This window comes from Pelodiscus sinensis, chromosome 1 (assembly GCF_049634645.1).
Source record: "Pelodiscus sinensis isolate JC-2024 chromosome 1, ASM4963464v1, whole genome shotgun sequence".
Taxonomy (NCBI): Eukaryota; Metazoa; Chordata; order Testudines; family Trionychidae; genus Pelodiscus; species Pelodiscus sinensis.
Genome location: NC_134711.1, coordinates 27,375,464 through 27,387,477, shown reverse-complemented (window position 1 = coordinate 27,387,477; position 12,014 = coordinate 27,375,464). Strand labels below are relative to the sequence as shown.

Genomic DNA, 12,014 nt, shown 5'->3' with positions numbered 1-12,014 from the left:
GAACAGCCTTTCTCCATCCTCTTTGGAACCTCCCTTCAGGAAGTTGAAGGCTGCTATCAAGTCCCCCCTCACTCTTCGCTTCTGCAGACTAAACAGACCCAAGTCCCTCAGCCTCTCCTCATAGGTCATATGCTCCAGACCCCTAATCATTTTGGTTGCCCTCTGCTGGACCCTCTCCAATGCGTCCGCATCCTTTTTGTAGTGGGGGGCCCAGAACTGGACACAGTACTCCAGATGTGGCCTCACCGAAGCCGAATAAAGGGGAATAATGACATCTCTGGATCTGCTGGCAATGCTCCTCTTAATGCATCCTAATATGCCATTAGCCTTCTTGGCTACAAGGGCACACTGTTGACTCATATCTAGCTTCTCATCCACTGTAACCCCCAGGTCCTTTTCTGCAGAACTACTACTTAACTGGTTGGTCCCCAGCCTGTAACTATGCTTGGGATTCTTCCGTCCCAAGTGCAGGACTCTACACTTGTCTTTGTTGAATCTCATGAGATTTCTAGTGGCCCAATCCTCCAATTTGTCTAAGTCACTCTGGACCTTATCTCTGCCCTTAAGCGTATCTACCTCTCCCCCTAGCTTAGTGTCATCTGCAAACTTGTTGAGGGTGCAATCTATCCCCTCATCCAGGTCATTAATAAAGATATTGAACAAAACCGGTCCTAGAACCGAACCTTGGGGCACTCCACTAGAAACCGACCGCCATCCTGACATCGAGCCATTGATCACTACCCGCTGGGCCCGGCCTTCTAGCCATCTTTCTATCCATCTTACCGTCCATTTATCCAATCCGCATTCCCTTAACTTGCTGGCAAGAATATTGTGGGAGACCGTATCAAAAGCCTTGCTAAAGTCAAGGTATATAACATCCACTGACTTTCCCATGTCCACCGAGCCAGTTACCTCATCATAGAAGCTAATCAGATTGGTCAAGCACAACTTGCCCTTTGTGAATCCATGCTGACTATTCCTGATCACTTTCCTCTCATTCAAGTGTCTCAAAATGGATTCCTTTAGGATCCCTTCCATGATTTTTCCAGGAACCGAGGTAAGACTGACCGGCCTATAGTTCCCTGGATCGTCCTTCTTCCCTTTTTTGAAGATGGGCACTACATTTGCCTTTTTCCAATCATCCGGGATTTCGCCCGATCTCCACGACTTTTCAAAGATAATGGCCAAAGGCTCCTCAATGACATTTGCCAACTCCTTCAGTACCCTTGGGTGCATTAAGTCTGGACCCATGGATTTGTGTACGTTTAGTTTTTCTAAATAGTTCCTAACCTGTTCTTTACCCACCAAGGGCTGTCCATCTTCTTCCCATCTTGCGTCGCTTAGCACAGAAGTCCAGGAGCCGACATTGTCCGTGAATACAGAGGCAAAGAAAGCATTGAGTACTTCAGCTTTCCCCACATCCTCTGTCACTAGGTTACCTCCTTCATCCATTAGGGACTGCACACCCTCTCTGATCACCTTCTTCTTGTTGACATGCCTGTAGAAACCTTTCTTGTTATCCTTTACATCCTTAGCCAGTCGCAACTCCATTTGCGCTTTCGCCTTCCTGATAACCCCCCGGCATTCTCGAACTATACATTTAAACTCCTCCCTAGTCATTTGTCCAAGTTTCCACTTTCTGTAAGCTTCCTTTTTGTGCTTAAGTACACCAAGGATTTCCCCTGTAAGCCAATCCGGTCTCCTACCAGGTTTGCCTCTCTTGCTACGCGTCGGGATGGTTTCTTTCTGTTCCTTCAATAAGGCTTCTTTAAAATACTGCCAGCTGTCCTGGACTCCTTTCCCCTTCATGTTAACATCCCAGGGGATTCTTTCCATCAGATCTCTGAGGGAGTCAAAATCTGCTTTTTTGAAGTCCAAGGTGTGTATTTTACTACTCTCTTTCCTTCCTTTGGTCAGGATCCTGAAATCTACCATCTCATGATCACTGCTTCCCAGGTTGTCACCCACCTCTACGTCCCCTATTAGTTCCTCCCTGTTTGTGAGGAGAAGGTCAAGCTGTGCACGGCCCCTGGTCGGATCCTTCAGCACTTGTACCAAGAAGTTATCCCCAACATTCTCCAAAAACTTCCAGGATTGCCTGTGTACTGCCGTATTGGTTTCCCAACAGATGTCAGGGTGATTAAAGTCCCCCATGAGAACCAGGGCCTGCGATCTGGAAGCTTCGCTCAGTTGTCCGAAGAAAGCCTCATCTACCTCATCCACCTGGTTCGGTGGCCTGTAGCAGACACCAACCACAACATCACTGCTGTTTGCTCCTTTAAACCTGACCCATAGACTTTCAACAAGTTTTTCTCCCTCTTTATACTGGAGTTCAGAGCAATCATAGTGCTCTCTTACATATAGTGCAACTCCTCCTCCTTTTCTCCCCTGCCTATTCTTCCTGAACAATCTATACCCTTCCATGACAGCGCTCCAGTCATGCGAGTCATCCCACCAAGTCTCTGTTATCCCAATTAAATCATATTTCTTGGTCTGGGCCAGGGCCTCCAGTTCTTCCTGCTTGTTGCCCAGGCTTCTCGCATTAGTGTACAAACACTTCAGGTAACCAGTTGATTGCACTATCTTCTCCATTCGAAACTGGGGTCCTCCTTTCTCGCTCCTTGCTCTATGCATTTCTTCCCGGTATCTGACTTTCCCACTCCCCTCAGGGTTTTGGTCACCGTCCCCCGACGAACCTAGTTTAAAGCCCTCCTCACTAGGTTCACAAGCCTGCCCGCGAAGATGCTCCTTCCTCTCTTCGTTAGTTGGATCCCATCTCTTCCTAACAATCCTTGCGCCCGGAACAGAGTCCCATGGTCGAAGAAACCAAAGCCCTCTCTGCGACACCACCTGCGCAACCACGCATTTACGTCCTCAATTCAACGATCCCTGCCCAGTCCTTTCCCTTCAACAGGGAAGATGGACGAGAACACCACTTGCGCTCCAAAGTCTTGGATCCTTCTTCCCAGCGCTACATAATCCGCAGCAACCCGCTCAAGGTCATTCTTGGCCGTATCATTCGTTCCTACATGGAGAAGCAGGAAGGGGTAGCGATCTGAAGGTTTGATCAGCTTGCTAAGCCTCTCAGTGACATCCCGAATGCGAGCTCCCGGTAAGCAGCACACCTCTCGAGATTCCAGGTCCGGACGGCAGAGGGATGGCTCAGTCCCTCTTAGGAGGGAGTCCCCGACCACCACCACCCGTCGTTTCCTTTTGGGGGTGGTGGCCGTGGAACCCCCATCCCTAGGACTACGCATCCCATGCCTTTCAGTAGATGGTGCTCCCTTCTGGTTTCTACCTTGTGAGGTCCCTTCCAGAGCTTTCAGCACTGCAGAGCCTGTGGAGAGAGCTTGAAAGCGATTGCTTACCTCTATAGCATCGGGGGAATCCCGTGCTGGCCTTTTTCCCCTTCTAGAAGTTACATGCTGCCAGTTCTCTTCTTGGTCGCGTACTGCCCTCACTGGCTCCTCTGCCTGCCGTGCTTGAAGGATCAATTGCTGCCTTCTATCGAGGAAGTCTTCATCCTCTCTGATCAAGCGTAAGGTCGACACTTGGGCCTCCAGTCCTCTAATTTTTTCTTCCAAAATCTCGACCAGCTTGCACTTGGTGCAGATGAAATCCGTTCTTTCTTCCGGGAGGAAGACAAACATGGCACATGCCGTGCAGGTAACAACAGCAGCAGATGCATCATCAACCATCGCTGCTGTCCTGGAGAAGGGATTTAAAAAGAAAGACAAGAGAACCTCCCGCCCTTCCCAACTCCCTCTCAAAACTCCCTGTTAGCAATCACCTGTTCGCAAGCTTCTTGGTCGCTTGCCCACTGCCTTATAAAGCCCCTCCCCCTACCAAGGCTCAGCCAATCAGCAGAGGCTTCTAGAATTCAACTTTAATTAGAAGCCAACAGTTTCCACCTGCCAATCACAGCCCCTACCAATCACAGCACAAACTCTATCAAGGGGAGGGGAAAAAAAAAAAAAAAAAAAAAACCTCACTCTCAAACACAGGGGAAAATAAATAAATAAACAAACAAACAAAAAAGAACACACACAACCCTTACTCACAAACACAAGCTCAGCACACAGCAAGTAAGCCCCAAGCACAACACCCACTTCTCCCAAGACTCCTGTATGTACTTCTCCTTTACCTGGAGAACTCCCCCTCTAAAGCCTCACTCAAACAGGAGGGGAGGAGGGAAAGGAAAAAAAAAAAACCACACAAACCACCACACACCAAACAAACACAAGCTCTGCACACACTAAGAAAGCCCCAATAACAAAACACACTTCCCTCAAGAGTCCTGTATCTGCTTCTCCTTCACCTGGAGAACTCCCTCTCAAAACTCCCTGTTAGCAATCACCTGTTCGCATCCTCTATGCTTCCCCAGTCCTGAGTTGCCCTAGAGTGAGCAGAGAGCAAGTATGAAAAATCACTATGGTAGTGGGGTTAATAACAGCTTATATAAGTCAAGTCCTAAATATAGAGACTGTTCTTATAGAATCAGAACATCTTTTCACCCTCAAGTTGCCCAGCTACCTGGCCAGACCAAAGTGTAAATCAGAGAATCCAAAAGGTTTATGCCAGCTTCCAAAGGCCCCAAGCGGCCATGATGGGATACTCTGGAGTCCTGCGGTACCTTGGCACAGGCCTTCATCTCTGGCCATTGCATGTGATTTGAAAGAACCTTGCTTCTGTCCCATCTGTGGCTTCCCGTATGTGAAGGATGGGGGTCTTCTGCTGTTGAACAACAGCTTTAGGATAGTTCTGGTTGAATTGTTTAGACTCTCTAACTAGAGATGTAAGCAACTATTCAACTAGTCCCTCAACTAGTCACTTTCCCCCCTCCTGCTGCTCAGAGGCAGTAAGAGCAGGAAGCAGGAGCCGGTGCTGGTGGGAGCTGTCTTAAAAGCTGGTCCCCCCACAGCACCATCTCTGCCGGGGGCAGGCGAGGCAGGAGGGTAGTGGGACCAGGCACGAGCCGGGAATCATCTGATTCCCAGCTCGTGCCCAGTCCCAGGTGCTGCACCTCTTCTTTTTAAATGTATTAAGAGCCTGCCCACTCTTAATACATTTAAAAATCAGAAGTGCAGCAGGGGGGACCCGGCGTGAGCTGGGACAGCTGATTCCTGGCTCAAGCTGGGTCCCCCCACTGTACTTTAGCCTTTTAAATGTGTTAAGAGCCGTCAGTCTCTTAATACATTTAAAAGGCTAAAGCGCAGCAGAGGGGGACTGAGGATGCGTATACACTGCAATGTTTTTCTGGAAAAAGTCAAAAGAAGACAGGTCGAAAGAACAGAAAGTTGAAAGAACAGAGGGGTTTTTCCAATGTTGGTAAACCTCATTCTATGGGGAAGAAGTCTTTTTCCGAAAAAGCTTTTTTGGGAAAAGGCATGTGTGGACCCAGGAGAGGGAGTTCTTTCAAAAGAAGAGGCCTCCAGGAAATAACACAGGTGCCCTGGTGGCCCCTCCGTCCATACTAATCACAACTTAAATGTGAGATAGCGTCCAATCAACGTGGACGCTATCTTTCAAAAAAGCACATTGCTTTTTCATTGTGCTTTTGCTGTGTGGACACTCTCTTTGGGTATGTCTACACTAGAAAGTTAGTTCGAACTAACGGACGTTAGTTCGAACTAACTTTCCTATGCGCTACACTAGCGCTCCGCTAGTTCGAATTTGAATCGAACTAGCGGAGCGCTTAGTTCGAACTAGGAAAACCTCATTTTACGAGGACTAACGCCTAGTTCGAACTAGCTAGTTCGAACTAAGGGCTGTGTAGCCCTTTAGTTCGAACTAGTGGGAGACTAGCCCTCCCCAGGTTTCCCTGGTGGCCACTCTGGCCAACACCAGGGAAACTCTATGCCCCCCTCCCGGCCCCGGACCCCTTAAAGGGGCACGGGCTGGCTACGGTGCCCGTGCCAGGTGCAAGCCTGCCAGCACCCAGCTAGCAGACCCTGCACCTGGCACGGCACAGAGCCACCCACCCGATGCCTCCCAGCCCACCCCCTCTTGCCGGGACCAGGCTGGCGGCTCCCGGGAGCTTGCCCTGGACCGCAAGAGGCGGGCACCTTCCTGGGCTAGTGCGGACATCGTGGACCTCGTCCACGATCTCCGCACTAGGCACAGGAAAGTGGCCGTCTAGGGCAGGAGAGCTGCCAGCCTGGCCACCCAGGAGCAGGTGTGCATGAAAATCAAGGGGGTCCACTGAGACCCCCGACCCTGAGCCCTGAGCTTACAATGGCCGTCCTGGGTCAGACCAAAGGTCCATCTAGCCCAGTAGCCTGTCTGCCCACAGCGGCCAACCCTAGGGACCCTGGAGGGGATGGACCGAAGACAATGACCAAGCCATTTGTCTCGTGCCATCCCTCTCCAGCCTTCCACAAACTTTGGGCAGGGACACCACTCCTACCCTCTGGCTAATAGGACTCCATGGACCCAACCTCCATCACTTGATCTCACTTCCCTTTAAACTCTGTTCTAGTTGTAGCCTTCACAGCCTCCTGCAGCAAGGAGTTCCACAGGTTAACTATTTGCTTTGGGAAGAAGAACAACTTTCTCTTACTAGTTTCAAGCCTGCTACCCATTCCTTTCCTTTGGTGTCCTCTAGTCCTTCTTTATGGGAACTCATGAAGAACTTTTCTGAATGCACCCTCTCCACCCAACCCCTGCTTTTAGAGACCTCTATCCTGTCCCCCCTCCGTCTCCTCTTTTCTAAGCTGAACAGTCCCAGTCTCTGTAGCCTCTCTTCATCTGGGACCTGTTCCCAACCCCTGATCATGTTAGTTGCCCTCCCCTCTCCCAGCCTTTCTCTTCCCCTCTCCCACCTCCTTTTCCCAGTCTCCCCCAGTTTTGTTCAATAAAGACAGAGTCAATGTTGGAAGAAACATTAGCTTTATTTTGTACATCAATAAGAAGGGGGGCTAGGGAAGGGCAAGTGGAAGAAGGTGAGGGAGGAATGGGGCACGAGCCCCCGATGGGGAGGACTGGGCTGGCTCTGCGGGCTTCTGGGGGTGGAAGCTCTCCTGCAGCCCCCCAATTACTCCCTCTCCCCAGATGGCAGCCTGCGGCAAGTGCAGCCGGGCTGATGGCCGAGTGGTGTGATGTGCCCAGTGTGGGCACTCAGGGCACTCCAAGCCAGAACTTCTTTGCAAGCGGGGCACCCCTTAGAACTGTGTGTCCGGGGTGGGGGTCGGGACCCTTTAAGCGCAGCCCTCGGCTAGCCTGAGACAGTATCTCCACGCTCTAAGTCCTCCTTTTATGCCCTGCCGGCACTGCTTCCGGCCATCCTTAAGCCCTGTTCAGAGTCCACTCAATGTGGACTTACTAGTTCGAACTAGCAAAACGCTAGTTCGAACTAGTTTTTAGTTCTAGATGCGTTAGTTCGAACTAGCTTAGTTCGAATTAACTAATTCGAACTAAGTTAGTTCGAACTAGCGCTGTAGTGTAGACGTACCCTTTCTAAATAAGCTTTTCCAGTAGATCTCTTTTGGAAAAGCTTCTTCCGAAAGAAGCCTGCAATGTAGATGTAGCCTCCTTGCTGCACACCAGCCTTATAAATGTATTAAGGAAGAAGTGGGTTGTGCCCACAAAAGCTCACGATATCATCTGCATGTTTTGTTAGTCTGTAAAGTGTTGCTAGACTATTCATTGTTTTTTAAGTTTTTCGTAACACAGGTTAGCTAAGTAGGGTCATGCAGCAGTGACGACATGGCATCTCTGCCTTTAACACATATTAGCAGCTCAGGGAGGACACTGGGGTTGAACTTGAACTGCTAACCCAGGTTAAAAGCTGAGGTGTTGCATCTTCATGGCTGTTTTAACCCAAGGTGACTAATCCAAGTAGTTTTTCAGTAAAGACATATTGGAAAAAGGGACCTTTTCAGTGCTTAGTAGACCAAATTCCATTTATACCAGGAGTGAGTGTAGCCTTTTATTTGGAATTTCATGTTTACATATGCTTAAAGATTGTTCAAACTGTACTGTCACATTTTTGCTTTCAAGGTTAAATCAACAGCTTTACCGAGGTGTGATGTCTATTTCCAGCAGCAAGGATACGATTTCACCATTGAAAATGGAAATATTGTATTAAACAAGAGCAAGAAAAGAAACATAAGAAAACTGGGGTTGGAACAGGTAAACACACACTACAGTAATCATTCAACAAAGAACTGCAATAAATGCTGCTAATGTTTAATATAGCAACCAGAGTTTTGGCTTAGGGAATGGGTTAAACCACTCGTGACTATGAAATTGGATTTTACAGACCTGCATATCAGAATCTTATGCAAATGGATACATTAATTCAGTTTTTCACAGTTGGGCTAGATGTTTTATAATTCTCTCTCTCTCTCTCTCTCTCTCTCTCTCTCTCTCTCTCTCTCTCTCTCTCACACACACACACACACACACACACACACAATTGTACTATCCATACAGTCTTATTATGCCATATATAGTGGGCAGGTCAGTCGACAGGGGAGGGAAGCAGGATGGAAGAAGGCAATTTCTCCATGACCCATCGATTTAAAGGGGCCTAGGGTTCCTGGCTGTCACCACTGCTACTGTGGCAACTATGGTAGCTGGACTCTTGGGCCCTTAAAATTGCTACCCAGAGTGCCATGCCGTGTGTTCCAGGAAGCTCTGAGGAGTGACGGGGGGGGGGGGGGGGGGGGGCGGGCTGCGTCATGCTCCCTGTGAGGATGTAAAGGACTAGTTGACTATCCGATAAGCAAATGCTTATTGGATAGTCGACAGGATAGTCGACTAATTGCTCCCCCCCTTGCTGCCTCTATCACAGGGGGGTACTTAAAAGCAGCAGTGCTCATGGAGCCCGGGGTCAGCTGCTCCATGCGGCGCGGCTGCTTTGAATGCAGCGGTGAGCCTGGTGTCAGGCTCCTCATGGCATTTCAAAGTGGCAGCACCATGTGGAGCCTGGGATCAGCTGGGGTGTCCCCAGCTGATCCCAGGCACTATGCGGCACTTCCTCTTTGAAATGTACAAGAGTCCTCGCTTGGGCTCTTGTACATTTCAAAGGCAGAACATGGAAGTGCTTATCAACTAGTCGAGTAGTCGATGGAAATTCCATTGACTACTCAACCAACAAATTAATTGCTACTTAACCTCCCTAGCTCCCTGCAGTGTTGAGGGCTGACTGCCCCAGCCCCACTCCATCCATCCAAGGCTCTGCTCCTTCCGGGAGTGTGGAGACAGGCCCTCCTCCCCACATACCTTTCCCAGGGGCTCGCAGAGACTGTCATCAGCAGAGACTGGGGGGCAGGCTGTATGGTTAAATTCAGAGGTTGGTTTAGAAAGAAAAATGTGACAAGGAAAAAAATCCTTTCCTACCCACCCCCCAACAGAAGGCTCATTTTCAGCTTCTAAGACTTACACGGATACTTGTAAGAGTCATTGCAATTTAAGCCATTGTCAGCTTTCTCATTACATCCATCTTCAGTCATGGATTACAGACTACCCAGAATAATGTACCTATGGGTAAACAGGTTGAACTGTCTGTTAAACATATTTTAAAATAGGTGATAGAGAGAAAGAGGCAGAGAGAGAAGACACGAGAAACACCTTTAGTCATATAAAAGTACAGTAAAACAATTTTAAAGTGTTATAAAATTGCAATCCGTATGCAAAAAGACATGAATAAAAGAAATTAAAACAATCTTAAGCAAACAAACATGGATCACTAAAGGTCTCAGGGGGGTAACTGTGTTAGTGTGTAACTTTAAAAAAAAAACAAGTAGTCCTATGGCACCTTAGAGACTAACAATGATATATAGTATCATGAGCTTTCATGGGTAGAACGTACTTCCTCAGATGAGATGATCTTGAGTGGAGAAAAAAAAGGGGATCCTCAATGGCCATGGGCTCCAGTGAGTTGGCTCAGCCCCTTAGAGATACACTAGCCAGTTTGAAATCAGCTGGATATTAGTATCCAAACACCGCAGACTGCAGAGGGCCTTAGGGATCTCCTGTGTGGCCAGATGTCACTGATAAAAGGGAAGCTGCCCTAGCCCAGAGGCTGCCTGGACAACCATCACTCAGCAACTAACATGCCAAAATTTGACATTGGACACACAAGAAGGTAGCTGCATAAATGAGGGCTGCTCAGTCACTGTGCTGGCCCCCAAATATCAAACGGAACCAATAGAGATTGTTAAGGCCAGTCCCCCAGGCCTGGGGCCCCTGAGCTGTGGGGCACTAATGAATCATCATGACCAAGTTCACTCAAAATATTGCTAATGCACCAAGTCAGCCAAAAAGTGTCCAAGTTTCAAGTCAATGTATAAAATATGTGATCGGTCTGGGCTGGGCCTTCAGCCAAGAGTACTTTCTAACAGAGGAGTGAGAGGACCTCCAAGCATCTCCTAGTCCAAAGGTCTGCAGGGGACAATAGAGTTCCCTATCTGACTGGACGTATAGCTCTTCATGGTTCCTGTCTAAAACATAATCTGCAGTACAATTGAAATCAATTTGTAGCACAATAGCAGTGTCTGAGTCACAGCCAAACCTGGCATGGGCCAGTGTTTACAGAAAGGAGACATGATCTTTCCCTGGAGGAGGGTGATACACATTAAACAGATTAAAAACAGTAGTGCCAATATGTGTATCCACCTGGAGAAGCTGGCCCTGCACAATCTCCTTCACAATCTGTGCTCCTGCTCCCTGAGAACAGAGAACATTTATCTCAGCAGTGACAGTGGAGCCATGGTATCCATTTTGAGGCACTTGGAAGAGAGGAAAGTGATTAGGAATAGTCAGCATGGATTCACAAAGGGAAAGTCGTGCCTGACCAATCTGATTAGCTTCTATGATGAGTTAACTGGCTCTATGGATGTGGGAAAGTCAGTGGATGTGATATACCTTGACTTTAGCAAGGCTTTTGATACAGTCTCCCACAATATTCTTGCCAGCAAGTTAAGGGAATGTGGATTGGATAAATGGACAGTAAGATGGATAGAAAGTTGGCTAGAAGGCCAGGCCCAGCTGGTAGTGATCAACGGCTCGATGTCAGGATGGCAGTCGGTTTCTAGTGGTGTGCCCCAAGGTTCGGTTCTAGGACCGGTTTTGTTCAACATCTTTATTAATGATCTGGATGAGGGGATTGATTGCACCCTCAGCAAGTTTGCGGATTATACTAAGCTAGAGGGAGAGGTAGATACGCCTGAGGGTAGAGTTAGGGTGCAGAGTGACTTAGACAAATTGGAGGATTGGGCCACAAGAAATCTGATGAGGTTCAACAAGGACAAGTGCAGAGTCCTGAACTTGGGACGGAAGAATCCCAAGCATTGTTACAGGCTGGGGACCAACCAGCTAAGTAGTAGTTCTGCAGAAAAGGACCTGGGGATTACAGTGGATGAGAAGCTGTATATGAGTCAACAGTGTGCCCTTGTAACCAAGAAGGCTAATGGCATATTAAACTGCATTAGGTGGAGCATTGCCTGCAAATCCAGTGATGTCATTATTCCCCTTTATTCCCCTTTAGTCGGCTCTGGTGAGGCCACATTTGGAGTATTGTGTCCAGTTCTGGGCCCCCCACTACAAAAAAGATGTGGATGCATTGGAGAGGGTCCAGCGGAAGGCAACCAAAATGATTAGGGGGCTGGAGCATATGACCTATGAGGAGAGACTGAGGGATTTGGGTTTGTTCAGTCTGCAGAAGCGAAGAATGAGGGGGGATTTGATAGCAGCCTTCAACTTCCTGAAGGGATGTTCCAAAGAGGATGGAGAAAGGCTGTTCTCAGTAGTGACAGATGGCAGAACAAGGAGCAATGGTCTCAAGTTGTGGTGGGAGCGGTCCAGGTTGGATATTAGGAAAAACTATTTCACTAGGAGGGTAGTGAAGCACTGGAATGGGTTACCATCCCTAGAGGTATTTAAATCTCGGCTTGACAAGGCCGTGGCTGGGTTGATTTAGTTGGGATTGGTCCTGGCTAGAGCAGGGGGCAGGACCTGATGACCTTCTAAGGTCTCTTCCAGCTCTATGATTCTATGGCTCAAGAAAGTTT

General features: G+C 48.4%; 1 protein-coding gene across 4 annotated transcripts in view; it reads left to right on the top strand.

Moving 5' to 3' along the window:
- LAMB4 (laminin subunit beta 4) overlaps positions 1-12,014 on the top strand; it is a 97,189-nt gene that overhangs the window by 31,878 nt on the left and 53,297 nt on the right. For all 4 annotated transcript variants that reach the window (XM_014572173.3, XM_075927273.1, XM_075927267.1 and 1 more), the window contains one exon: positions 7,999-8,130. In XM_014572173.3, coding sequence (XP_014427659.2) covers positions 7,999-8,130 — 132 coding nt within the window. The remainder of the gene's footprint in view (positions 1-7,998; positions 8,131-12,014) is intronic.